The sequence below is a fragment of the Oncorhynchus nerka genome, linkage group LG4 (genome assembly GCF_034236695.1).
Source record: "Oncorhynchus nerka isolate Pitt River linkage group LG4, Oner_Uvic_2.0, whole genome shotgun sequence".
NCBI lineage: Eukaryota > Metazoa > Chordata > Actinopteri > Salmoniformes > Salmonidae > Oncorhynchus > Oncorhynchus nerka.
The window spans coordinates 11,777,495-11,805,395 of record NC_088399.1 but is presented as its reverse complement, the minus strand read 5'-3'; the positions used below and the strand labels follow the sequence as shown (position 1 = coordinate 11,805,395).

The 27,901-nt window shown below is 43.3% G+C and overlaps 1 protein-coding gene across 4 annotated transcripts in view; it reads left to right on the top strand.

The window, feature by feature from the left end:
- Positions 1–27,901, top strand: part of tln1 (talin 1) — a 166,279-nt gene that overhangs the window by 118,336 nt on the left and 20,042 nt on the right. For all 4 annotated transcript variants that reach the window (XM_065017219.1, XM_065017217.1, XM_065017218.1 and 1 more), the window contains 16 exons: positions 2,999–3,142; positions 3,576–3,737; positions 3,951–4,091; positions 5,525–5,706; positions 7,094–7,226; positions 9,829–9,930; positions 10,286–10,456; positions 11,051–11,299; positions 11,706–11,825; positions 12,243–12,389; positions 12,838–13,004; positions 14,078–14,261; positions 17,113–17,238; positions 23,695–23,811; positions 24,270–24,455; positions 24,871–24,978. In XM_065017219.1, the coding sequence (XP_064873291.1) occupies positions 2,999–3,142; positions 3,576–3,737; positions 3,951–4,091; positions 5,525–5,706; positions 7,094–7,226; positions 9,829–9,930; positions 10,286–10,456; positions 11,051–11,299; positions 11,706–11,825; positions 12,243–12,389; positions 12,838–13,004; positions 14,078–14,261; positions 17,113–17,238; positions 23,695–23,811; positions 24,270–24,455; positions 24,871–24,978 (2,439 nt within the window). The remainder of the gene's footprint in view (positions 1–2,998; positions 3,143–3,575; positions 3,738–3,950; positions 4,092–5,524; positions 5,707–7,093; positions 7,227–9,828; positions 9,931–10,285; positions 10,457–11,050; positions 11,300–11,705; positions 11,826–12,242; positions 12,390–12,837; positions 13,005–14,077; positions 14,262–17,112; positions 17,239–23,694; positions 23,812–24,269; positions 24,456–24,870; positions 24,979–27,901) is intronic.

The following is a 27,901-nucleotide window of genomic DNA, read 5'->3' as shown; positions in this document are numbered from 1 at the left end:
ACGTGTAGTGCTGCAGATGTTAACGTTGTCATAAACAATAACACGTGTGGTGCTGCAGATGTTAACGTTGTCATAAACAATAACACGTGTAGTGCTGCAGATGTTAACGTTGTCTATCAACAATAACACTTGTAGTGCTGCAGATGTTAACGTTGGCTATCAACAATAACACGTGTAGTGCTGCAGATTTTAACGTTGTCTATCAACAATAACACGTGTGGTGCTGCAGATGTTAACGTTGTCTATCAACAATAACACGTGTAGTGCTGCAGATGTTAACGTTGTCATCAACAATAACACATGTAGTGCTGCAGATGTTAACGTTGTCGTAAACAATAACACATGTAGTGCTGCAGATGTTAACGTTGTCGTAAACAATAACACATGTAGTGCTGCAGATGTTAACGTTGTCTATCAACAATAACACGTGTAGTGCTGCAGATGTTAACGTTGTCGATCAACAATACCACGTGTAGTTCTGCAGATGTTAACGTTGTCATAAACAATAACACGTGTAGTGCTGCAGATGTTAACGTTGTCATCAACAATAACACGTGTAGTGCTGCAGATGTTAACGTTGTCATCAACAATAACACGTGTAGTGCTGCAGATGTTAACGTTGTCATCAACAATAACACGTGTAGTGCTGCAGATGTTAACGTCGTCATCAACAATAACACATGTAGTGCTGCAGATGTTAACGTCGTCTATCAACAATAACACGTGTGGTGCTGCAGATGTTAACGTTGTCATCAACAATAACACATGTAGTGCTGCAGATGTTAACGTTGTCATCAACAATAACACGTGTAGTGCTGCAGATGTTAACGTTGTCTATCAACAATAACACGTGTGGTGCTGCAGATGTTAACGTTGTCTATCAACAATAACACGTGTAGTGCTGCAGATGTTAACGTTGTCATCAACAATAACACGTGTAGTGCTGCAGATGTTAACGTTGTCTATCAACAATAACACGTGTGGTGCTGCAGATGTTAACGTTGTCATAAACAATAACACGTGTAGTGCTGCAGATGTTAACGTTGTCTATCAACAATAACACTTGTAGTGCTGCAGATGTTAACGTTGGCTATCAACAATAACACGTGTAGTGCTGCAGATTTTAACGTTGTCTATCAACAATAACACGTGTGGTGCTGCAGATGTTAACGTTGTCTATCAACAATAACACGTGTAGTGCTGCAGATGTTAACGTTGTCATCAACAATAACACATGTAGTGCTGCAGATGTTAACGTTGTCGTAAACAATAACACATGTAGTGCTGCAGATGTTAACGTTGTCGTAAACAATAACACATGTAGTGCTGCAGATGTTAACGTTGTCTATCAACAATAACACGTGTAGTGCTGCAGATGTTAACGTTGTCGATCAACAATACCACGTGTAGTTCTGCAGATGTTAACGTTGTCATAAACAATAACACGTGTAGTGCTGCAGATGTTAACGTTGTCTATCAACAATAACACGTGTGGTGCTGCAGATGTTAACGTTGTCTATCAACAGTAACACGTGTGGTGCTGCAGATGTTAACGTTGTCTATCAACAATAACACGTGTAGTGCTGCAGATGTTAACGTTGTCTATCAACAATAACACGTGTGGTGCTGCAGATGTTAACGTTGTCATAAACAATAACACGTGTGGTGCTGCAGACGTTAACGTTTTCTATCAACAATAACACGTGTGGTGCTGCAGACGTTAACGTTGTCTATCAACAATAACATGTGTGGTGCTGCAGATGTTAACGTTGTCATAAACAATAACACGTGTGGTGCTGCAGATGTTAACGTTGTCTATCAACAATAACACGTGTGGTGCTGCAGATGTTAACGTTGTCTATCAACAATAACACGTTTGGTGCTGCAGATGTTAACGTTGTCATAAACAATAACACGTGTAGTGCTGCAGATGTTAACGTTGTCATCAACAATAACATGTGTAGTGCTGCAGATGTTAACGTTGTCATCAACAATAACACGTGTAGTGCTGCAGATGTTAACGTTGTCATCAACAATAACACGTGTAGTGCTGCAGATGTTAACGTTGTCATCAACAATAACACATGTAGTGCTGCAGATGTTAACGTTGTCTATCAACAATAACACGTGTGGTGCTGCAGATGTTAACGTTGTCTATCAACAATAACACGTGTAGTGCTGCAGATGTTAGCGTTGTCTATCAACAATAACACGTGTGGTGCTGCAGATGTTAACGTTGTCTATCAACAATAACACGTGTGGTGCTGCAGATGTTAACGTTGTCTATCAACAATAACACGTGTGGTGCTGCAGATGTTAACGTTGTCATAAACAATAACACGTGTGGTGCTGCAGATGTTAACGTTGTCATAAACAATAACACGTGTGGTGCTGCAGATGTTAACGTTGTCTATCAACAATAACACGTGTGGTGCTGCAGATGTTAACGTTGTCATAAACAATAACACGTGTAGTGCTGCAGATGTTAACGTTGTCATAAACAATAACACGTGTAGTGCTGCAGATGTTAACGTTGTCATAAACAATAACACGTGTGGTGCTGCAGATGTTAACGTTGTCATAAACAATAACACGTGTAGTGCTGCAGATGTTAACGTTGTCATAAACAATAACACGTGTAGTGCTGCAGATGTTAACGTTGTCATAAACAATAACACGTGTGGTGCTGCAGATGTTAACGTTGTCATAAACAGAAGTGCTACGTTAGCGATCGTTAGCGATCGTCTAATAAAAGCAGCGATCGTCTAATAAAAGCAGCGATCGTCTAATAAAAGCAGCGATCGTCTAATAAAAGCAGCGATCGTCTAATAAAAGCTCATCGTAGATTTTTAGCTGTAGTTTCTTTCTTTTACGCTGTAAACAAAAATCTACAATGTTTCCATATTTGCTCTGACTCCTGTCAGCACTTGTTACATTTATCTGGTTTAGTTCATCAAAACCATCCATACAACATTAATTTGTCTGAAAAATGTTACAGGGGGCCTACCTGGTTGGAGTGTCAGACCCTAAAAGCCACGCGGGCCAGAAGGGGTTGGTGGACCCTGGCCAGTTTGCCCGTGCCAACCAGTCCATCCAGATGGCATGCCAGAACCTGGTGGACCCGGCCTGCACCCAGTCCCAGGTAGAACACACACACACACACACACACACACACAGGTGCCTGCGCACAAACACACACGTCATCAGCGTTCTCTCGCAGTCAAATATGACTTTGGTTAGGCTTTGTGTGTTCCAATATAAACGAGTAACACACACACACACAAACACATATATGATCGTACGAATGAACACTCATGCATTCATACACTCACCCGCTTACTCAAGGTCCATGGATAAACACACGCAAACTCTCATACACTCACTGACTCCCTCACTCACACGTCATACCACACAGACCATACATGTAACCAACCTAAACTTGCTTTGCGTACTGTTTTCTAAATGTCCACTGTATACAGAATCAAGGTGAATAAAGATGATCAGTATTTCTGAACAGAAGCCGTGTTTTCCATCTTTTAGCTGCCTACTTCAGACACCTCCTCTTGTTTCCCAAGGTCCTCTCTGCCGCCACCATCGTGGCCAAGCACACTTCGGCGCTGTGCAACGCCTGTCGCCTGGCCTCCTCCAAAACAGCCAACCCTGTTGCCAAGCGACAGTTTGTCCAGTCTGCTAAGGAGGTGGCCAACAGCACAGCCAATCTGGTCAAGTCCATCAAAGTGAGTAATAGTCACTACTTTTTGAATTCATATGTACAGTACAGGTTAGGGCTGCAGCAAGGTACATCGTTAATGTGACAGACACTTGCAGGGTGACTCCATGCCCCAAGTTCATTGACAATTCTCTAACAACAACCCATGCAATGAGAAATACATTTTAGAATGGCATTCCATCACTAATGAATGTACCCTGTTTGTGCGTTGTGTGTGTAGGCTCTGGATGGAGCGTTTAACCAGCAGAACAGAGAGAAGTGTAGGGTCGCCACAGGGCCCCTGATAGAAGCTGTGGATAACCTCACCGCCTTCGCCTCCAACCCAGAGTTCGCCAGCGTGCCCGCTCAGATCAGCGCTGAGGTAATACAGTACACTGGCCTTCCCTACTGTCACTGTGGTTACGCTGTCCCTTCCCTACTGTCACTGTGGTTACGCTGTCCCTTCCCTACTGTCACTGTGGTTACGCTGTCCCTTCCCTACTGTCACTGTGGTTACGCTGTCCCTTCCCTACTGTCTCTGTGGTTACACTGTCCCTTCCCTGTCTCTGTGGTTACGCTGTCCCTTCCCTATTGTCTCTGTGGTTACGCTGTCCCTTCCCTATTGTCTCTGTGGTTACGCTGTCCCTTCCCTATTGTCTCTGTGGTTACGCTGTCCCTTCCCTATTGTCTCTGTGGTTACGCTGTCCCTTCCCTATTGTCTCTGTGGTTACGCTGTCCCTTCCCTATTGTCTCTGTGGTTACGCTGTCCCTTCCCTATTGACTCTGTGGTTACGCTGTCCCTTCCCTATTGACTCTGTGGTTACGCTGTCCCTTCCCTATTGTCTCTGTGGTTACGCTGTCCCTTCCCTACTGTCTCTGTGGTTACGCTGTCCCTTCCCTACTGTCTCTGTGGTTACGCTGTCCCTTCCCTATTGTCTCTGTGGTTACGCTGTCCCTTCCCTATTGACTCTGTGGTTACGCTGTCCCTTCCCTATTGACTCTGTGGTTACGCTGTCCCTTCCCTATTGACTCTGTGGTTACGCTGTCCCTTCCCTATTGACTCTGTGGTTACGCTGTCCCTTCCCTATTGACTCTGTGGTTACGCTGTCCCTTCCCTATTGACTCTGTGGTTACGCTGTCCCTTCCCTATTGACTCTGTGGTTACGCTGTCCCTTCCCTATTGACTCTGTGGTTACGCTGTCCCTTCTCTATTGACTCTGTGGTTACGCTGTCCCTTCCCTACTGTCTCTGTGCTTACGCTGTCCCTTCCCTACTGTCTCTGTGGTTACGCTGTCCCTTCCCTATTGACTCTGTGGTTACGCTGTCCCTTCCCTATTGTCTCTGTGGTTACGCTGTCCCTTCCCTACTGTCTCTGTGGTTACGCTGTCCCTTCCCTACTGTCTCTGTGGTTACGCTGTCCCTTCCCTATTGTCTCTGTGGTTACGCTGTCCCTTCCCTATTGTCTCTGTGGTTACGCTGTCCCTTCCCTATTGTCTCTGTGGTTACGCTGTCCCTTCCCTATTGTCTCTGTGGTTACGCTGTCCCTTCCCTATTGTCTCTGTGGTTACGCTGTCCCTTCCCTACTGTCTCTGTGGTTACGCTGTCCCTTCCCTACTGTCTCTGTGGTTACGCTGTCCCTTCCCTACTGTCTCTGTGGTTACTCTGTCCCTTCCCTATTGTCTCTGTGGTTACGCTGTCCCTTCCCTACCGTCTCTGTGGTTACGCTGTCCCTTCCCTATTGTCTCTGTGGAGACAACGGATACGTCAGATGTTACACAGTCAACCAGAATGTTGTATTATTGTTCCAACTCCCAGGGCCTGGCAGCGATGGAGCCCATCGTGGCTGCAGCTAAGACCATGCTGGAGAGCTCCACAGGTCTGATCCAGACCGCTCGCTCCCTGGCCGTCAACCCCAAAGACCCCCCCAAGTGGTCAGTGCTGGCCGGACACTCCAGGACCGTTTCCGACTCCATCAAGAAACTTATCACCAACATGAGGTAATCGCTAACATGGTCAGTTACCACAGCAGTGATAAATACTGTGTCAACATGAGGTAACAGTTAACATGGTCAGTTACCACATCAGAGATAAATACTGTGTCAACATGAGGTAACAGTTAACATGGTCAGTTACCACAGCAGATATAAATACTGTGTCAACATGAGGTAACAGCTAACATGGTCAGTTACCACATCAGAGATAAATACTGTGTTAACATGAGGTAACAGTTAACATGGTCAGTTACCACATCAGAGATAAATACTGTGTCAACATGAGGTAACAGTTAACATGGTCAGTTACCACAGCAGATATAAATACTGTGTCAACATGAGGTAACAGTTAACATGGTCAGTTACCACAGCAGATATAAATACTGTGTCAACATGAGGTAACAGTTAACATGGTCAGTTACCACAGCAGATATAAATACTGTGTCAACATGAGGTAACAGTTAACATGGTCAGTTACCACATCAGAGATAAATACTGTGTCAACATGAGGTAACAGTTAACATGGTCAGTTACCACAGCAGATATAAATACTGTGTCAACATGAGGTAACAGTTAACATGGTCAGTTACCACAGCAGATATAAATACTGTGTCAACATGAGGTAACAGCTAACATGGTCAGTTACCACATCAGAGATAAATACTGTGTTAACATGAGGTAACAGTTAACATGGTCAGTTACCACATCAGAGATAAATACTGTGTCAACATGAGGTAACAGTTAACATGGTCAGTTACCACAGCAGATATAAATACTGTGTCAACATGAGGTAATCGCTAACATGGTCAGTTACCACAGCAGTGATAAATACTGTGTCAACATGAGGTAACAGTTAACATGGTCAGTTACCACATCAGAGATAAATACTGTGTCAACATGAGGTAACAGTTAACATGGTCAGTTACCACAGCAGATATAAATACTGTGTCAACATGAGGTAACAGCTAACATGGTCAGTTACCACATCAGAGATAAATACTGTGTTAACATGAGGTAACCGCTAACATGGTCAGTTACCACATCAGAGATAAATACTGTGTCAACATGAGGTAACAGTTAACATGGTCAGTTACCACAGCAGATATAAATACTGTGTCAACATGAGGTAACCGCTAACATGGTCAGTTGCGACATCAGCGAAATTACGGAAACTTTAGAAAAATGTACTGCCGTAAAGCTCCTCACTGGGGTGGTGTTTAATTGTTAGATATATTAATGCAGCCAGCCATTGAGACATATCTCTGTGAGAGAGAAAAAAAAGTATCTTAATTCCAAGTTATCAAGGTTAAAAACACAAATCGTTAGGAAGTCTGGTCATTTCGGCTTCTCCAAAACCGTTTCTCAAGTACTGTGTGTTTATGCGTGTGTACAGAGACAAAGCCCCAGGCCAGAGGGAGTGTGACGATGCCATCGAGGTGCTGAACAACTGTATTCGGGAGGTGGACCAGGCCTCCCTGGCAGCCATCAGCCAGCAGCTCACCCCAAGAGAGGACATCTCCCAGGAGGTGTGTGTTTCTGTTGGTGTCTTGTCTGGCTGTCCCTCTGTCTGGCACGCTAGCTGTCCCTCTATCTGTGTGTGTGTGTGTGTGTGTGTGTGTGTGTGTGTGTGTGCTCATAAGACCAAGAGCATTTACAGTGCCTTCGGAAAGTATTCAGACCCCTTGACTTTTTCTACCTTTTGTTACGTTACAGCCTTATTCTAAAATGTATATTAAAAAAAATACTCAGCAATCTACACACAATATCCCATAAAGACAGGTTTTTAGACATTTTTGCAAATGGATTAAAACATTTAAAAAACTGATAGCTTATTTACATACAGTACCAGTCAAAAGTTTGGACACACCCACTCATTCAAGGGTTTTTCTTTATTTTTACTATTTTCTGCAAGCTGTCATCAAGACAAAGGATGACTACTTTGAAGAATCTCAAATAGAAAAGTATTTTGATTTGTTTAACACTTTTCTGGTTACTACATGATTCCATGTGTGTTATTCCATAGGATGTCTTCACTATTATTCTACAATGTAGATGATAGTACAAATAAAGAAAAAGAAAGGTGTGTTCAAACTTTTGACTGGTCCTGTAACTATTCAGACTCGTTGCTATGAGACACGAAATTGAGCTCAGGTGCATCCTGTTTCCATTGATCGTCCTTGAGATGTTTCTACAACTTAATTGGTGTCCACTTGTGGTAAATTCAATTGATTGGACATGATTTGGAAAGGCACACACTTGTCTATATAAGGTCCCACAGTTGATCGTGCATGTCAGAGCAAAAACCAAGCCATGAGGTCAAAGGAATTGCCTGTAAGAGCTCCAAGACAGGATTGTGTCGAGGCACAGATCTGGAGAAGGGTACCAAAACATTTCTGCAGCATTGACAGTCCCCAAGAACACAGTGGCCTCCCTCATTCTTCAATGGAAGAAGTTTGGAACCACCAAGACTCTTCCTAGAGCTGGCCGCCTGGCCAAACTGAGCAATCGGTGGAGAAAGGACTTGGTCAGGGAGGTGACCAAGATCCCGATGGTCATGCTGACAGAACTCTAGACTTCTTCTGTGGAGATGGGAGAACCATCTCTGCAGCACTCCACCAATCAGGCCTTTATGGTGGAGTGGCCAGATGGTAACCACTCCTTGGTAAAAGGCACATGACAGCCAGCTTGGAGTTTTCCAAAAAGCACCTAAAGACTCTCAGACCATCTTTGGCCTGAATGCCAAATTTCACATCTGGAGGAAACCTGGCACCATCCTTACGGTGAAGCATGGTGGTGGCAGCTTCATGCTGTGGGGATGTTTTTCAGTGGCAGGGACTGGGAGACTAGTCAGGCAAAGATGAACAGAGCAAAGTACAGAGAGTTCCTTGAAGAAAACCTGCTCCAGAGCACTCAAGACCTCAGACTGGGGTGAATGTTCACCTTCCAACAGGACAACGACCCTAAGCACACAGCCAAGACAACCCAGCAATGGCTTTGGGACAAGTCTCTTAATGTCCTTGAGTGGCTCAGCCAGAGCCCGGACTTAAACATCTCTGGAGAGAGCTGAAAATAGCTGTGCAGCGACACTCCCCATCCAACCTGACAGAGCTTGAGAGGATCTGCAGAGAAGAATGGGATAAACTCCCCAAATACAGGTGTGCCAAGCTTGTAGCGTCATACCCAAGAAGACTTGAGGCTGTAATCGCTGCCAAAGGTGCTTCAACAAAGTACTGAGTAAAGGGTCTGAATACTTATGTAAATGTCATATTTAATGTTGTAATTTTTTATGGATTTGCCAAAATTTCTAAAAACCTGCCTTTGCTTTGTCATTATGCGGTATTGTGTGTAGATTGATGGGGGACGACGACTATGTAATACATTTTAGAGTAAGGCTGTAACCTAACAAAATGTGGAAAGGGCTCTGAATACTTTCCAAAGGCACTGTAGATGTGTACATGACTAAACTATACCATACTACACTATACTATACCGTACCATTCCATACTATACTGTACTCTACCTTACTATACCATACTATAGCATACTGTACTATACCATGCTAAACTATACCATACCATACTACACTATACTATACCGTACCATTCCATACTATACCATACCATGCTATACTATACTATCCCATACTACACTATACTATACCATTCCATACTGTACTCTACCTTAGTATACCATACTATAGCATACTGTACTAGACTATACTGTACTATACCGTACCATACTATACTGTAATATACCATACTATACCATACCATTCTATTCCATACTATACCATACTATCCCATACTATACTATGCTATACCGTACCACACTATACCATACTGTGCTATATTACACTATACCATACTGTACCATACCATACTACACTATACCATTCTATACCATACCGTACTATAGTATACTATGACATACCATACTATACCATTAAGCAATAAGGCCCGGGGAGGTGTGGTATACAGTCTGATATACCACTGCTGTCAGCCAATCAGCATTCAGGGCTCGAACCACCCGATTTATAATATACTATACCATATGTAGCTTTTTCCAGTACATCTGTGTTTGTGTATTTGCTTCTACCATGGTGTGTGTGTGTGTGTGTGTGTGTTTCAGGCTCTGCATGAGCAGCTGGCAGCTTCGGTCCAGGAGATCAGCAATCTGATAGAGCCGGTGGCCATCGCAGCTCGCTCTGAGGCTTCCCATCTGGGACACAAGGTAAGAGACCCCATCCTCTTGGCCTATTTACATTATCCACATCTGTCTGGCTTTATACCTTACAGTCTAATAGGAAATGACATATTTAGTATTAAGGAAAGCAACACTAATATTAAGGAAATTACATATTTAGTCTCCCAACGTGCTAAGCTTTTTTTCTATCATTAAAAGCCTTCAAAGGTTGTATTCATACCATCGTATCTAGTGAATTTGTAACTACTTTACTTTGGTTCAAAGACTTGATGCAGCTGGCTGGAGTCTGACAAAAACATACAGCAATGTGATAAAATAGAACACATCTCAACAATTTGGTCCTCTCTCTCTCTCTCTCTGTCTCTCTCTCCCTCCTCTTCAGGTGTCTCAGATGGTGAGCTATTTCGAGCCCCTCATCATGGCAGCCATCGGCACGGCCAGTAAGATTCAGAGCAGCCAACAGCAGATGGCAGTGTTGGACCAGACCAAGACGCTGACAGAGTCAGCCCTGCAGATGCTCTACACGGCCAAGGAGGCCGGAGGAAACCCCAAGGTCTGCTTTCTCACAAAACTGTATTTTACTATACTATATGCTATACTATACTGTACGAGTCAGCCCTGCAGATGGTCTACACGACCAAGGAGGCCGGAGGTCTGCTATATGACACTCATGGAAAACCATCTATTCCGGCTTTAATGTATTTGAAAATATTTGACGTCATGTGTTATGTGGTCCTCTGTAGCTCAGTTGGTAGAGCATGGTGCTTTCCACGGCAGGATAGTGGGTTCGATTCCTGGGACCACCCGTACGTAAAAAATAAAAATAAATGTATGCACGCATGACTATGAGTCGCTTTGGATTAAAGCGTCTTCTAAATGACATATCCTATACATTTAACTCCGGTCTAACCAGGGACAGCAGGGCAGCATCCATATCATCAGTGTTAATTGCAGTATTATGGTTTTTAATGCCGTGACATAGCGAGGTACTGTCTAGGTCTATTCCTAATGTAAGTGGCACTGAGTCGAAAACACGACATGGTAACTAACACTCAATAGAAATGTATCTACCAGCGGCCCAGCTATGGTTTGATGCGTACGACCGTCCACTGATCTTGTCTCTCTCTGTCTGTGTCTGTCTGTCCAGGCGGCCCACACCCAGGAGGCTCTGGAGGAGTCTGTCCAGATGATGAAGGAGGCGGTAGACGACTTAGGCGCCACCCTGTCGGAGACGGCCAGCGCTGCGGGCGCCCTGGGCGGCATGGTGGACTCCATCACCGCCGCCATCAACAAGATGGAGGAGAGCCCTGCCGGCGAGCCCGATGGCTCCTTTGTGGATTACCAGACTACCATGGTGAAGACTGCCAAAGCCATCGCCGTCACCGTGCAGGAGATGGTGAGGAAGGGTGGAGGGGGGGTTGTGAGTTTGTATGTGGGTGAGTGGTTATGTGGGGGGGGTAGTAAGTTTGTGTGTAGAACTGCGGGGGTTGTAGTAGTTGGATGTGGGTGAGTGGTTGTGGGGGGGTAGTAAGTTTGTGTGTAGAACTGCGGGGGTTGTAGTAGTTGGATGTGGGTGAGTGGTTATGTGGGGGGGTAGTAAAGTTTGTGTGTAGAACTGCGGGGGTTGTAGTAGTTGGATGTCATCATCAAACCATGAATGACATACACTTCCTGTGGAATGATGGTTGTGTAAGGGTTATATGTCTGGTAGAGAAATCTTGTTTTCAATACAGGACATTCTCTTCCCTCAGGAAAAAATATAATGAAAGATCATTAGATAAAAGGCTGTGTCTTGTTTTCAGGTGACTAAGTCCAACACCAACCCAGATGACTTGGGAGGTCTGGCCAGCGAGCTTACTAATGAGTTTGGAGAGCTAGCCACCGAGGCCAAATACGCTGCCATCACTGCAGAGAACGACGAGGTATCTGATGACAATTCATATCTATTATATTCATGTGACTGATATGTTTGACCAAGTAGAAACTAATACATATTCTCAATGCCAGTGTGATAATGCAGTGAAAAAAATGCCGTTTTAAAGGCATGATAATTCTCCTCCCAGTCCTCGGCTTGGGGAAACAGAAGGAGATTCAATATGTAGTTCTATGTACAAAAACAAGAGCACTGGTTTGGCTGATGCTTTATGGAGGAAAGTGTTTTACTTGTAGTGACTGATATGTGGTCGTCTCGCCTACCTTTGTTGAAAATGCGCTGAATGACAGTTGGATAAGAGGGTCTGCTTAATGACCCTTTTTTCTTTTTCAAAAGTACAGTACTGAATGATACTGCACTGAAAAAGGGCTTTCTAAAGAGTCCCAACTCCTCTGTCCTTGTCCAGATTGGTTCCCACATCAAGAAGCAGGTTGGGGAGCTCGGCTTCAACTGTACTGGGCTGGTGACTAAGGCCGGCGCGCTACAGTGTAGTCCCAACGACTCCTTCACCAAGAAGGAGCTGATCGACAGCGCACGCAAGGTCTCCGAGAAGGTGAGCCATAATGACCTATCTGTATTTCTTCCTACCGACATGCAGCTAGCCCCTGTTTTTTAAAAACATTTTATATTTGTCCTGTCCTCTGTTTGTTATTTAAGCTTACTGTGTTTTATGTTTTATAAACCCCTCCAGATAAGAATTTCCCTCTCAGGAACAATGAAGTTATTTGAGTTAACATAGGAGAGACCGTTGTAGCCCCTGAGAACCCAAAGGAAGCCTGGGTATCTGTCTGTTTTGACTGGTGATGCCTTCAATAACGTTACATTGTGACCTTGTCAGGACAAATTTTGAAATCGACTGGTTCCCGGGATTGAAATGTTGTCTGTTTGGTTCTGGATCTTAATAAATCACAGTTGGACCATGTCAGAGTTGCAGACATTAAACGTTGGTTGTTGCAGCCATATGATGACACCATATTCATAACATCTCTTCTCTCTGTCAGGTGTCTCATGTGCTGGCGGCCCTTCAGGCTGGTAACCGTGGCACCCAGGCCTGCATCACAGCAGCCAGTACCGTGTCGGGCATCATCGCCGACCTGGACACCACCATCATGTTCGCCACCGCCGGCACGCTCAACCGTGAGAACTCGGAAACCTTCGCCGACCACAGGTACTGTCCAGTAGTCTGGTGTAATATTTGATGCTGGGATTATGAACTATGGTAGCCTGGTGTAATATTTGATGCTGGGGTTATTAACTATGGTAGCCTGGTGTAATATTTGATGCTGGGGTTATTAACTATGGTAGCCTGGTGTAATATTTGATGCTGGGGTTATTAACTATGGTAGCCTGGTGTAATATTTGATGCTGGGGTTATTAACTATGGTAGCCTGGTGTAATATTTGATGCTGGGGTTATTAACTATGGTAGCCTGGTGTAATATTTGATGCTGGGGTTATTAACTATGGTAGCCTGGTGTAATATTTGATGCTGGGGTTATTAACTATGGTAGCCTGGTGTAATATTTGATGCTGGGGTTATTAACTATGGTAGCCTGGTGTAATATTTGATGCTGGGGTTATTAACTATGGTAGCCTGGTGTAATATTTGATGCTGGGGTTATTAACTATGGTAGCCTGGTGTAATATTTGATGCTGGGGTTATTAACTGTTGGGCTTGGGAGGGTAAAGGAGGTTAATCGTCATTTTTAAAAGTCTGTCTCTTCATTATACGTGTGAATATACAGAGTAGAAAGTAGATACTTATTTTATACAATATTTGATAGAACTTTATTTGTGTCAGTTATTTGCGTACTCACCCATAGAACACGTCATCATTATTCAGAACACAGTATTAACTCTTAAACTCTGGGGCCGGGACGATACCAGCATCGCAATATTTTTTCCATATCATTTTTTTTTTTTAACATGAAGCAGATCCAGCTCTTTTGGTCCTTTAAAAACCTGCTGTATATAAAATATTGTGTGTTATAGCTTGGAAAATAAATACATGTGACTCAGGATGACAACACAATGATGTTTGTTTCCAACGTCAGGACTGTTTTCCTAAAGAAGTTACATCCGCTTCGTGTTTTGTTTCCTTGCCACGATACTAAGGAGTGTATGGTGATACTGGTGTCGTCCCACACCTATCATGCACATCACTGCACATCACTGCACATAAACAGTGATTGATATTACATAAATAACTGTGAATGCGTATGTCTCATGGTGCCCCTCCCAGAGAGCATATCCTAAAGACAGCCAAGGCGCTGGTGGAGGACACCAAGCTGCTGGTCTCTGGTGCCGGGGCCAGCCAGGAGAGACTGGCCCAGGCTGCCCAGTCCTCCGTCATCACCATCACCAAACTGGCCGACGTGGTAAAACTGGGCGCCGCCAGCCTGGGTGCCGAGGACCCCGAGACACAGGTACGACTGTTAGAAGCATGTTCATCCCCATATTGTTCCCATCCAAAAAGCATTTTTATTCAGGGTGCCAGTATTATCTCTAGTTAATGTTAGTGTCACTTAAAAAAAGGAGACTCTCACATACATTGGAGTTTAAAAATTGATTCAAAAGAAAGCATTTTCCTACACTATTCTTGCTTTGAAACTTTTACCTTTCCATTTCAAAAGCCAATATCTGGGTCTATCGACTTTTGTCAAAGCAGATATGTGAGTAGTAGTAATAATCGGCTAGTTTTATAGTAAGTAGTCATTTTGTAGTAGTAGTAGTAGTAGTAGTAAGTAGTTGTTTTGTTGTTGTTGTAGTAACAGTAGAGGTAAGTTGTCGTTTTATAGTAGCAGTAGTAAGTAGTTTTAGTAGTAGTAGTAAGTAGTGGTTTTGTAGTAGTACTAGTAGTAAGTAGTTGTTTTGCAGTAGTAAGAAGTCGTTTTATAGTAGCAGTAGTTGTTTTGTAGTACTAGTAGTAGTAAGTAGTGGTTTTGTAGTAGTAGTAAGTAGTTGTTTTGTAGTAGTACTAGTAGTAGTAAGTAGTTGTTTTATAGTAGCAGTAGTTTTGTAGTAGTACTAGTAGTAGTAGTAGTACTAGTAGTATGTAGTTGTTTTGCAGTAGTAAGTAGTTTTATAGTAGCAGTAGTTGTTTTGTAGTACTAGTAGTAGTAAGTAGTGGTTTTGTAGTAGTAAGTAGTTTGTAGTAGTAAGTAGTTGTTTTATAGTAGCAGTAGTAAGTAGTCGTTTTATAGTAGCAGTAGTAAGTAGTCGTAAGTAGTCGTTTTATAGTAGTAGTAGTAGTAAGTAGTCGTTTTATAGTAGCAGTAGTAGGACTTTGCAATGTTTCTTATACTAGTGTTTAATCGAGTGCTCTCTCTCTGTGCTTGCCTTCTTCTCTTCACTCTTCCTCTCTTCACATCAAAAGGCTCTTTTTTCTTCGCATGGGACAGATCTCTGTACAAATGTGGGTACTGACTCAAAATGTCCTTTGTCTGTGCTCTTTGGAGTGGCCATCAGTTACCGTGTATACACTACCACAGACTATAAAGACTTTAGTCTGTGGTTGAGATTAGGATGAACAAAGACACACTGGGTGACCCACTGAGGTCCGTTCATTCTGTTATCCAACTTCGGTCCTGGAGAGTTACTGGGTGTTCAGGGTTTTATTCCAGCCCATTTCGAACACACCTGGGCCTGTATCCACAAAGTGTCTCAGAGTTGGAGTGCTGATCTAGAATCTGTCCATAAAATCTTATTTATTATGGTCTAGGATCAGGTCCCATCTGTCCATAAAATCTTATTTATTATGAGGCAAAACTGATCCTAGATCAGCACTCTTACACTGAGAGACTTTGGATACGGGCCAAGATTTAAATAATCAACCAATCATGATCTTCAGGGCTGTATTAAAAGCCTGCAGATACAGTAATTCTTCATGAGTAGAGTTAAGAGAGCTACAGGAGGAACCAAGTGTAGCAAGATGTTTTGAGTTGATAATACTACTCTCCATGCCCCTCCCTTCAATAGCTACATTAGCCACCACATGCCTCAAACCTGCTACAGACATATTGAGTTTTTAACTGTGGTGGACGTTCAATCTTCAGCTAATGTAATTTATTAAGGGTTCTCTACTGAATTGCTGACATGGTTTCTATGCTTAAGCACAAATAGCCTTAAGAAACCACCGATGTGCATTAAAGTTTCCAAAAGCATCAGCATTTACGAGCTTCCTGTTTACAAGGTTGGCTCGTCAGACAAACCCCCCAAGGCATTTGTGCGGTCTTTATTCATTCTGATGGTTTTCACGGGTGTGTTCTCATCTCTCATACTTACAGCATACGGGTTGATTTGAGACGTTTTTTAACGTTTTTAATGTTTATTTGCTGCCGGGCTCTGACAAACTAGCCACCCTCACTTTGTACAGCTTCGATTCGATTGGGTTTGATTGTCTCATATTTGATGGGTTGGATTTGGCTCATTGATTGGTCCATTTTCCGATCTGTCCAATGGTATTCCATTTTCTTCTAGCTGCTGCTCCCCACTCTGCTTGGCTCCTCCCTAACCATCCTATTGGTAATCATGCCCCACAATGCATTGGTGAATGCTCTAATTTGAACAACAGGCTGTATTTGTTCAACCTGCTTATTCCCAGTAATTACTACTTTGTCTGGAGTACTTTTGATTTACAATGTCAGAAATGGAAAGTGAAAATCTAGGAAGAATGGCTCTACTGAGTTCTTTCAATACATTGTCTAGTCTAGTGGTCCCACCTTTATGACTATAGTCATCCAAAACCTTACTGCTTTTATCTGCTGTCTCATCAAGTCTGTTATTGGTATGAATAACTGTTATTGGTATGATGAGACACTGTTATTGGTACGATGAGACACTGTTATTGGTACGATGAGACACTGTTATTGGTACGATGAGACACTGTTATTGGTACGATGAGACACTGTTATTGGTACGATGAGACACTGTTATTGGTAATATTAGACACTGTTATTGGTACGATGAGACACTGTTATTGGTACGATGAGACACTGTTATTGGTACGATGAGACACTGTTATTGGTACGATGAGACACTGTTATTGGTACGATTAGACACTGTTATTGGTACGATGAGACACTGTTATTGGTACGATTAGACACTGAGGTTTTTGGTCAGATTCTCTATTACTCTTACCATCCCATTCAATCATACTTCACGAGGACGTTCCCACTGTGTGTGTGTGTGTGCGTTTGTTACCAGCCAATAGATGTCATTGTTTTACCATTGTAAACCTCCAGTCACTTGTTTCCTTCTCTGGTGGGCCCTCTATAGGTGGTCCTGATCAACGCTGTCAAAGACGTTGCCAAGGCTCTGAGTGACCTCATCAGCGCTACCAAGGCCGCTGCAGGCAAGCCTCACGACGACCCTGCCATGCTGCAGCTGAAGAACTCTGCCAAGGTAAAATAGTCCTCTTCTGGGCCTGAGGTTGATCCAGGGGATAAGCCTGATGCCCTCGGCACATATGCCATCCTTTGCCTGCGTGGGATCGAATCCTGACATGTACCGGTCTTCACACTATGTTCCAGCTTTCTGTCTCGTCTTCATTTCTCTCTATCCCTTTCAATAAAACTGGAAAAATACTTTCAAATATATTTATGAAACAGTCCCCAGTTTCTCTGTAGCTCTGGACTGCTGCTAAGGCTGTGATGTCACTAACACGTGTTGGGTCTCTAACACCAGTCTCCCTCTTATATACAGTAAATTAATTGCACTTTTATATTTATTTATTTATTTATATATACACTACTGTTCAAAAGTTTGGGGTCACTAAGAAATGTCCTTGTTTTTGAAAGAAAAGCACATTTTGTGTCCATTCAAATAACATCAAATTGATCAGAAATACAGTGTAGACATTGTTAATGTTGTAAATGACTAATTGTAGCTGGAAACGGCAGATTTAAAAAAATATATATATTATGGAATATTTACTTAGGTGTACAGAGGCCCATTATCAGCAACCATCACTCCTGTGTTCCAATGGCACATTGTGTTAGCTAATCTAAGTTTATCATTTTAAAAGGCTAATTGATCATTAGAAAACCCTTTTGCAATTATGTTAGCACAGCCGAAAACTGTTGTTCTGATTAAAGAAGCAATAAAACTGGCCTTCTTTAGACTAGTTGAGTATCTGGAGCATCGGCATTTGTGGGTTTGATTACAGGCTCAAAATGGCCAGAAACAAAGAACTTTCTTCTGAAAGTCGTCTATTCTTGTTCTGTGAAATGAAGGCTATTTCATGCGAGAAATTGATCTGGTACAACGCTGTGTGCTACTCCCTTCACAGAAAAGCACAAACTGGCTCTAACCAGAATAGAAAGAGGAGTGGGAGGCCCTGGTGCACAACTGAGCAAGAGGACAAGTACATTATAGTGTCTAGTTTGAGAAACAGACTTCTCACCAAGTCCTCAACTGGCAGCGTCATTAAATATTCCCCTGAAAACACCAGTCTCAACGTCAACAGCGAAGAGGCGACTCCGGGATGCTGTCCTTCTAGGCAGAGGTCCTGTGTCCAGTGTCTGTTCTTTTGTCTATCTTAATCTTTTTTTTGGGGGGGGGGTCTGAGATATGGTGTTTTCTTTGCAACTCTGCCTAGAAGGCCAGCATCCCGGAGTTGCCTCTTCACTATTGATGTTGAGGCTGGTGTTTTGTGGGTACTATTTAATGAAGCTGCCAGTTGAGGACTGCTGCTAAGGCTGTGATGTCACAAAATGTGATGTTATTTTAATGGACAAAAATTGACATTTCTAAGTGACCACAAACGTTTGAACGGTAGTGTGTGTGTGTGCCTGTATATACATACATACATACATACATACATACAGTCGTGGTCAAAAGTTTTGAGAATGACACAAATATTAATTTTCACAAAGTCTGCTGCCTCAGTTTGTATGATGGAAATGTGCATATACTCCAGAATGTTATGAAGAATGATCAGATTAATTGCAAAGTCCCTCTGCCATGCAAATGAACTGAATCCCAAAAAAAACATCTCCACTGCATTTCAGCCCTGCCTCAAAAGGACCAGCTGACATCATGTCAGTGATTCTCTTGTTAACACAGGTGTGAGTGTTGACGAGGACAAGGCTGGAGATCACTCTGTCATGCTGATTGAGTTCGAATAACAGATTGGAAGCTTCAAAGGGAGGGTGGTGCTTGGAATCATTGTTCTTCCTCTGTCAAACATGGTTACCTGCAAGGAAACACGTGCCGTCATCACTGCTTTGCACAAAAAGGGCTTCACAGGCAATGATATTTCAGCCAGAAAGATTGCACCTAAATCAACCATTTATCGGATCATCAAGAACTTCAAGGAGAGCAGTTCAATTGTTATGAAGAAGGCTTCAGGGCGCCCAAGAAAGTCCAGCAAGCGCCAGGACCATCTCCTAAAGTTGATTCAGCTGCGGGATCGGGGCACCGCCAGTACAGAGCTTGCTCAGGAATGGCAGCGGGCAGGTGTGAGTGCATCTACACGCACAGTGAGGCGAAGACTTTTGGAGTATGGCCTGGTGTCAAGAAGGGCAGCAAAGAAGCCACTTTTCTCCAGGAAAAACATCAGGGACCGACTGATATTCTACAAAAGGTACAGGGATTGGACTGCTGAGGACTGGGGTAAAGTCATTTTCTCTGATGAATCCCCTTTTGTTTGGGGCATCCGGAAAAAAGCTTGTCCGGAGAAGACTAGGTGAGCGCTACCATCAGTCCTGTGTCATGCCAACAGTAAAGCATCCTGAGACCATTCATGTGTGTGGTTGCTTCTCAGCCAAGGGAGTGGACTCACTCACAATTTTGCCTAAGAACACAGCCATGAATAAAGAATGGTACAAACACATCCTCCGAGAGCAACTTCTCCCAACCATCCAGGAACAGTTTGGTGACGAACAATGCCTTTTCCAGCATGATGGAGCACCTTGCCATAAGGCAAAAGTGATAACTAAGTGGCTCGGGGAACAAAACATCGATATTTTGGGTCCATGGCCATGAAACTCCCCAGACCTTAATCCCATTGAGAACTTGTGGTCAATCCTCAAGAGGCGGGTGGACAAACAAAACCCCACAAATTCTGACAAACTCCAAGCATTGATTATGCAAGAATGGGCTGCCATCAGTCAGATGTGGCCCAGATGTTAATTGACAACATGCCAGGGTGGATTGCAGAGGTCTTTAAAAAGAAGGGTCAACACTGCAAATATTGACTCTATGCATCAACGTCAATAAAAGCCTTTGACACTTATGAAATGCTTGTAATTATACTTCAGTATTCCATAGTAACATCTGACAAAAATATCTAAAGACACTGAAGCAGCAGACTTTGTGGAAATTCATATTTGTCATTCTCAAAACTTTTGGCCACGACTGTACATACAGTTGAAGTCAGAAGTTTACATACACTTAGGTTGGTGTCATTAAAACTCATTTTTCAACCACTTCACAAATTTCTTGTTAACAGACTATAGTTTTGGCAAGTTGGTTAGGACATCTACTTTGTGCATGACACAATTAATTTTTCCAACAATTGTTGACAGACAGATTATTTCACTTATCATTCACTGTATCAAAGGCTTGCAAGCCGAAGAACACCATCCCGACCGTGAAGCACGGGGGTGGCAGCATCATGTTGTTGGGTGCTTTGCTGCAGGAGAGACTGGTGCACTTCACAAAATAGATGGCATCATGAGGACGGAAAATTATGTGGATATATTGAACCAACATCTCAAGACATCAGTTAAAGCTTGGTTGCAAATGGGTCTTCCAAATGGACAATGACCCCAAGCATACTTCCAAAGTTGTGGCAAAATGGCTTAAGGACAACAAAGTCAAGGTAGGGGGACTATGGTCTGTTTGAAACATGTTTGGTATTTTATTTGGTATTACAGACAGATTGAAAATGTCAGTGAAGACACTTGCCAGTTGGTCAGCGCATGCTCTGAGTACACGTCCTGGTAATCCGTCTGGCCCCGCGGCCTTGCGAATGTTGACCTGTTTATAGATCTTACTCACATCGGCTACGGAGAGTGTGATCACACAGTCGTCCAGAACAACTGTGATCTCATGCATGCTTCAGTGTTACTTGCCTCAAAGCGAGCATAAAGTAATTAAGCTCATCTGGTAGGCTCATGTCACTGGGCAGCTCGCGGCTGTGCTTCCCGTTTGTAGTCTGTAATAGTTTGCAAGCCCTGCCACATCCGATGAGCGTCGGAGCCGGTGTTATACGATTCAATCTTAGTCCTGTATTAACGCTTTGCCTTTTTAATGGTTCTTCGGAGGGAATAGCGGGAATTCTTATAAGCTCCCGGGTTAGAGTCCCGCTCCTTGAAAGCGGCAGCTCTACCCTTTAGCTCATTGCGGATGTTGCCTGTAATTCATGGCTTCTGGTTGGGGTATGTACGTACGGTCACTGTGGGGACGACGTCATCGATGCACTTATTGATGAAGCTAGTGACTGATGTGGTGTACTCCTCATGAGGCTGGTTGAGAGAATGCCAAGAGTGTGCAAAGCTGTCATCAAGGCAAAGGGTGGCTATTTGAAGAATCTCAAATATTATATTTATTTTGATTTGTTTAACACTTTTTTGGGGTTACTACATGATTCCGTGTGTTATTTCATAGTTTGGATGTCTTCACTATTATTCTACTATGTAGAAAATAATAAAAAATTATTAAAAACCCTTGAATAAGTAGGTGTGTCTAAACTTTTGACTGGTACTTTATATATAGAACAAAAATATAAACACAGAACACAGCATGCAACAATTTCAGAGATTTTACTGAGTTATAGTTCATATAAGGAAACCAGTAAATTGAAAAAAAAATTGTTTTGCCCTTATCAATGGATTACACATGATTGGGCAGGGGTGCCTGGGAAGACATAGGCCTACCCACTTGGGAGCCAGGCCCAGCCAATCAGAATACATTTTTCCCCGCAAAAGGGCTTTAATACAGACAGCAATACTCTTCAGCACCCCCAAATTCTCTAGAACAATGTTGGAGGCAGCTTATGATAGAGAAATGACATCTGTGGCATTGTGACAAAACTGCACATTTTAAAGTGGCCTTTTATTGTCCCCAGCACAAGTTGCACCTGTGTAATGATCATGCTGTTTAATCAGCTTCTTGATATGCCACACCTGTCAGATGGATGGATTATCTTGGAAAAGGAGAAATGCTCACTCACAGGGATGTAAACAAATTTGTGCACAACATCTGAGAGAAATAAGCTTTTTTTGAGCGAGTGGAACATTTCTGCAGTCTTTTATTTCAGCTCATGTAAAGTGTTGGTCTCATTTTTCATGTTGCGTTTATATTTTTGTTCAGTGTAGTACTTTTATATGAGTCGGGGTGAGGAGGGCAGGTATCCCTCTCTCTCTCTCTCTCTCTCTCTCTCTCTCTCTCTCTCTCTCTCTCTCACACTCACATTCACACTCACACTCTCTCACACACACACACACACACACACACAGCTGTCAGTAAAGTTTTCCTAAGGTACTTTATAGCCAAAACACTGACCTCAACCTCACCCTGTACTTTATCCCTTCTTTAAGTCCTTCAGTCATAAATCATCTGATTCAGAACTGAAGTGTCTGTTGACAGCTGAGGGTGTAACTCTGCACTAATCTCCCCCTCCTCTCCCTGGTTACCCGGAATGGAGCATAGGGCAAGGCTATCACACTGTGGCAGTCTGACAGTACATCGCCACTCGCTGGGAGAAGTGTGTGTGTGTGTGGTCAGCCTCCCTGGCAACCTTAGAACTCTCCCCTGTCCGTCCACTCCATTTTCTCTTCATAATAATAATACATGGGTTTTATACAGTGCTTTAAATGGAACCAAAGTCACAGTAGTTTCTCCCTTTCTCTCTCTCTTCCCAGTCTCTCTCTCTCTCTTCCCAGTCTCTCCCATTCTCTCTCTCTCTTCCCAGTCTCCCTCTCTTCCCAGTGTGTCTCTCTCGTCTGTCTCTATTTCACCCTTTTCTTTCTCGTCTTGATCTCTTTTCCTCTATCACTTTTCACAACTCTTCTCTCTACCATACCTGAGAATATACCAGTTCCCTTCTCTCTACCATACCTGACTGAGAATACACCAGTTCCCTTCTCTCTACCATACCTGACTGAGAATACACCAGTTCCCTTCTCTCTACCATACCTGACTGAGAATACACCAGTTCCCTTCTCTCTACCATACCTGACTGAGAATACACCAGTTCCCTTCTCTCTAGCATACCTGACTGAGAATATACCAGTTCCCTTCTCTCTACCATACCTGAGAATACACCAGTTCCCTTCTCTCTACCATACCTGACTGAGAATACACCAGTTTTCTTCTCTCTAGCATACCTGACTGAGAATATACCAGTTCCCTTCTCTCTGAGAATACACCAGTTCCCTTCTCTCTACCATACCCGACTGAGAATACACCAGTTCCCCTTCTCTCTACATACATACCAGTTCCCTTCTCTCTACCTGAGAATACACCAGTTCCCTTCTCTCTACCATACCTGACTGAGAATACACCAGTTCCCTTCTCTCTAGCATACCTGACTGAGAATATACCAGTTCCCTTCTCTCTACCATACCTGAGAATACACCAGTTCCCTTCTCTCTACCATACCTGACTGAGAATACACCAGTTTTCTTCTCTCTAGCATACCTGACTGAGAATATACCAGTTCCCTTCTCTCTACCATACCCGACTGAGAATACACCAGTTCCCTTCTCTCTACCATACCCGACTGAGAATACACCAGTTCCCTTCTCTCTACCATACCTGACTGAGAATACACCAGTTCCCCTATGTCTGTCCCCCAACTCTTTCACATAGTAATAACACCTCTACTGTATGTCTGTCCCCTTGTCCCTCCAGGTGATGGTGACCAACGTGACGTCACTCCTGAAGACAGTGAAGGCAGTGGAGGACGAGGCCACCAAGGGCACACGGGGACTGGAGGCCACCATTGAACACATCAAACAGGAACTGGCTGTGAGTGGCACTGGCACACAGAAATAGAATAACTAGAATTCCCATTCAAGTGACTGTTCTGTCATTCTATTTATATGCTGTCACACCAGAGGACAGTTGTCTTGAAGTGTCACTGGACAGCAGAAGTTTCAACTCAAAATCAACCAGCTTTAATTTGAGGATAGAAGACACATTTGTCCAGTTTGAGATGTAAATTTAACCTAATCACTCATCATACACACGTCATACAATGCTGTAATACCGTATTCGAAAGTTCTGTACATCAAATACACAATAGTGTATTTATCATCACAGTAAGTTATATTGTTAAGTTGAAAAACTATTTTGAAGAAAGATATTACATATGGGCCTTTTATATAATTATTATAACAAAAAGTCAAGTATTATAGCTACCAACAGGCTAGTTATAGCTACCAACAGGCTAACAAGTAAATAGTTACTGTTTTGTTCTCTCTCAGGTGTTCAGCAATGGCGATCCTCCCCCCAAGACGTCCACTCCAGAGGATTTCATCCGCATGACCAAAGGCATCACCCAGGCAACAGCCAAAGCAGTGGCTGCTGGGAACTCGTGTCGCCAGGAGGACGTAATCGCTACGGCCAACCTGAGCAGGAGGGCCATCGCCGACATGCTGCACTCGTGCAAGGTCAGAAAGGGGTCAAGACGACCCTTAGATAACCTTCAGATAACCTTTATCTTCTCTAACTCCTTGGAGCTAATCGCCCTCGACAACCTTAAAGGGACACATCAAGATTTTGGCAATTAAGGCATTTTTTTCTACTTACCCGGAGTCCGATGAACTCATGGATACCATTTGTATATATCTGTTTGAAGGAAGTTGAAGGTGGTTTCTGGAGCCATTGATAACTAGCATTAGCGCAATGACTGGAAGTCTATGGGAGCAGCTAGCATGCCAGTTGGAATGACGAGCTCTCTAATACCTTTTTGTAATTATCGAAGTGAATATTTATGAATACAGAAAAGAACAACCCAATGTTATCTATTCGTGCACCAGTCATACATGTCCCATACTAATGTGTGTGTCTGTGTGGTCTCCACAGCAAGCCGCCTACCACCCAGAGGTCAGCAAGGAAGTTCAGAACCGGGCCCTGCGCTATGGCAACGAGTGTGCCTTGGGCTACCTGGGACTGCTGGAGCATGTGCTAGTGGTAAGATTACATGTATCTCTTATTTGAATATTATTTTATTTAAGCGGTAAGAAATGGCCGCTGTTTGTCAAAGTGCTGATTTGTTTGCGGGGGATGGTTTGATGTGTAGGCGTTGGTTCAAGCCCACTAGCACTAAACAACATGAATCACTGAATCAAGGTGATGATTAGTTGAATCATGTGCATTAGTGCTGGGCTAGAACAACATGAATCACTGAATCATGATTAGTTGAATCAGGTGCATTAGTGCTGAGCTGGAACAGCATGAATCACTGAATCATGATTAGTTGAATCAGGTGCGTTAGTGCTGAGCTGGAACAGCATGAATCACTGAATCATGATTAGTTGAATCAGGTGCGTTAGTGCTGAGCTGGAACAACATGAATCACTGAATCATGATTAGTTGAATCAGGTGCGTTAGTGCTGAGCTGGAACAGCATGAATCACTGAATCATGATTAGTTGAATCAGGTGCGTTAGTGCTGAGCTGGAACAGCATGAATCACTGAATCATGATTAGTTGAATCAGGTGCGTTAGTGCTGAGCTGGAACAACATGAATCACTGAATCATGATTAGTTGAATCAGGTGCGTTAGTGCTGGGCTGGAACAACATGAATCACTGAATCATGATTAGTTGAATCAGGTGCGTTAGTGCTGAGCTGGAACAGCATGAATCACTGAAACATGATTAGTTGAATCAGGTGCGTTAGTGCTGAGCTGGAACAACAGACTCCACACATAGTAGATGTCCAAGACCAGAGTTAGTGGTGACCACCACTGCTGTCAGGGTTGTGGGGACTAGGGAAGGGTATATTCTTACATGGGAGTTCATCTCAAGACCAACACCTCCCCATATCCCCCTCCACCCCACACACCCTCTCCCAACCTTCACCCCACATCCCCCTCCTCCCCACACATCCTCTCCCAACCTTCACCCCACATCCCCCTCCTCCCCACACATCCTCTCCCAACCTTCACCCCACATCCCCCTCCTCCCCACACACCCTCTCCCAACCTTCACCCCACATCCCCCTCCTCCCCACACATCCTCTCCCAACCTTCACCCCACATCCCCCTCCTCCCCACACACCCTCTCCCAACCTTCACCCCACATCCCCCTCCTCCCGAGTGGCGCAGCGGTCTAAGGCACTGCATCTCAGTGCATGAGGCGTCACTACAGACACCCTGGTTCGAATCCAGACTGTATCACAACTGGCTGTGACTGAGTCCCATAGCACAATTGGCCCAGTGTCGTCCTGGTTTGGCCGGTCGTCATTATAAATAAGACTTTGTTCTTAACTGACCTGCCTAGTTAAATAAAGGTTCAAATTAAAATAAATGATCTACCTCCCTTCACCCCCTCCCTCCGTTCCTTCACCCCACATCTTTCAGAGGGCTCTGGATGAGACCGTTTCAAACAGCAATTCCTATAGCTCCCAAAATACTAGACCTGCCCCTCTGCCCCCATAACTGAGCAAAGCGTGTCAATATTGTCCCAAGAGGTGTTGCCAAGACACACAACCACCAAACCCTCCCCCCACCACCACACATAGAGATTAATTTACCATGTGATTTATGACATATCTGCTGCCATGGGACATAAAAAGCCTTATCTATCATTAAAACCAACCCATTGCCCCGCCCCCACTCCCAATGTCAGAGGTCACATATAATGTCAAAGTCCTTTTTCCTCCTCAACACCCCCTGTCTAAGACTGGTCTAATTGGTGGGCGGGGAGCGCAAGGTGTTAAGCCACAGTCATGTCTATTATAGAGATGGTGTGTAGAAGGAAGGGATATCGGTTAACATGGTGACCACTAGAGCTCTTGGATTCCACTCAGGAACTAATCAGCAAGGGACTTCCTCAGGGTGCAGGGATATTGGAACTATATTTGGGAGCTGTTGAATTGCTTGTTTGGTTGCAAAAAGAAAAATCAAAAGGGACAAATCGTAACTTGAAATCTGTGTGCTTACTTGGACGTTGACTGACTCAGACTTTCACATAAATCATGCATTGATGTCAATGGGAGATTTCAGACATTTTTTGTCACATGCACAGATCTCAAGATAGAATTCTGCCATGATTAAGTTGTTCATTACTATAGATTTACATGAAAATCAGACGATATTAAGATGATATCACATTACGAACCATTTCCATGCACATTTTCTCACCTGGTATTTTCTTATACTTTCTCCACCGTGAAATTAAATGTCTATTAAAATGTAACCGAAAGGCCTGATGAATTTCCTCTCCACCCTCCCCCCAATTTCCTGTGAATGTTCTGGGTCTCACTGTTGACTGTGATGATGTAGCCGGTGAGTATTAGTAAGGCTATGTGATTGACTGCACGAGTGTGGAGCTACATTGACCCAGTTCTGGGGACATACTTTCACCGCCCTGAAAACACTGTCCTCAGCAAATCCTAGATCAGATCCACACATCTCTCCTTATCTGGCTCTAAAATTGTTAATACAATTATATTACCTCAGATCTACACTTACCTGGCTGTCAAGCTGGTTTTAAAGAAAAAGTTAACATTTTATTTGGTTGTAAAAAAATAAATTAAAAAAAGCTTTCGTTTCACTTGTTTTTGAGAAACCAGAGATTCACTTCCTCATCCTCATTGTGTAGTATGGAAGCTCAAAAAACACATATGTATTCTTTCAAACGGAAACACTTTCAGTATAGTGATGTGGGTCTTTAAAAGTTGTAAACATAAAATTGTGTCGTTCCGAACTTTATCCGCAAGATAATTTCACACAAAATGTAATATAATATGACAGCTACTAGAAGCGGGAGTATTCTAATATTAGAAGTGGTAGTATTCTAATACTAGAAGTGGTAGTATTCTAATACTAGAAGTGGTAGTATTCTAATACTAGAAGTGGTAGTATTCTAATACTAGAAGTGGTAGTATTC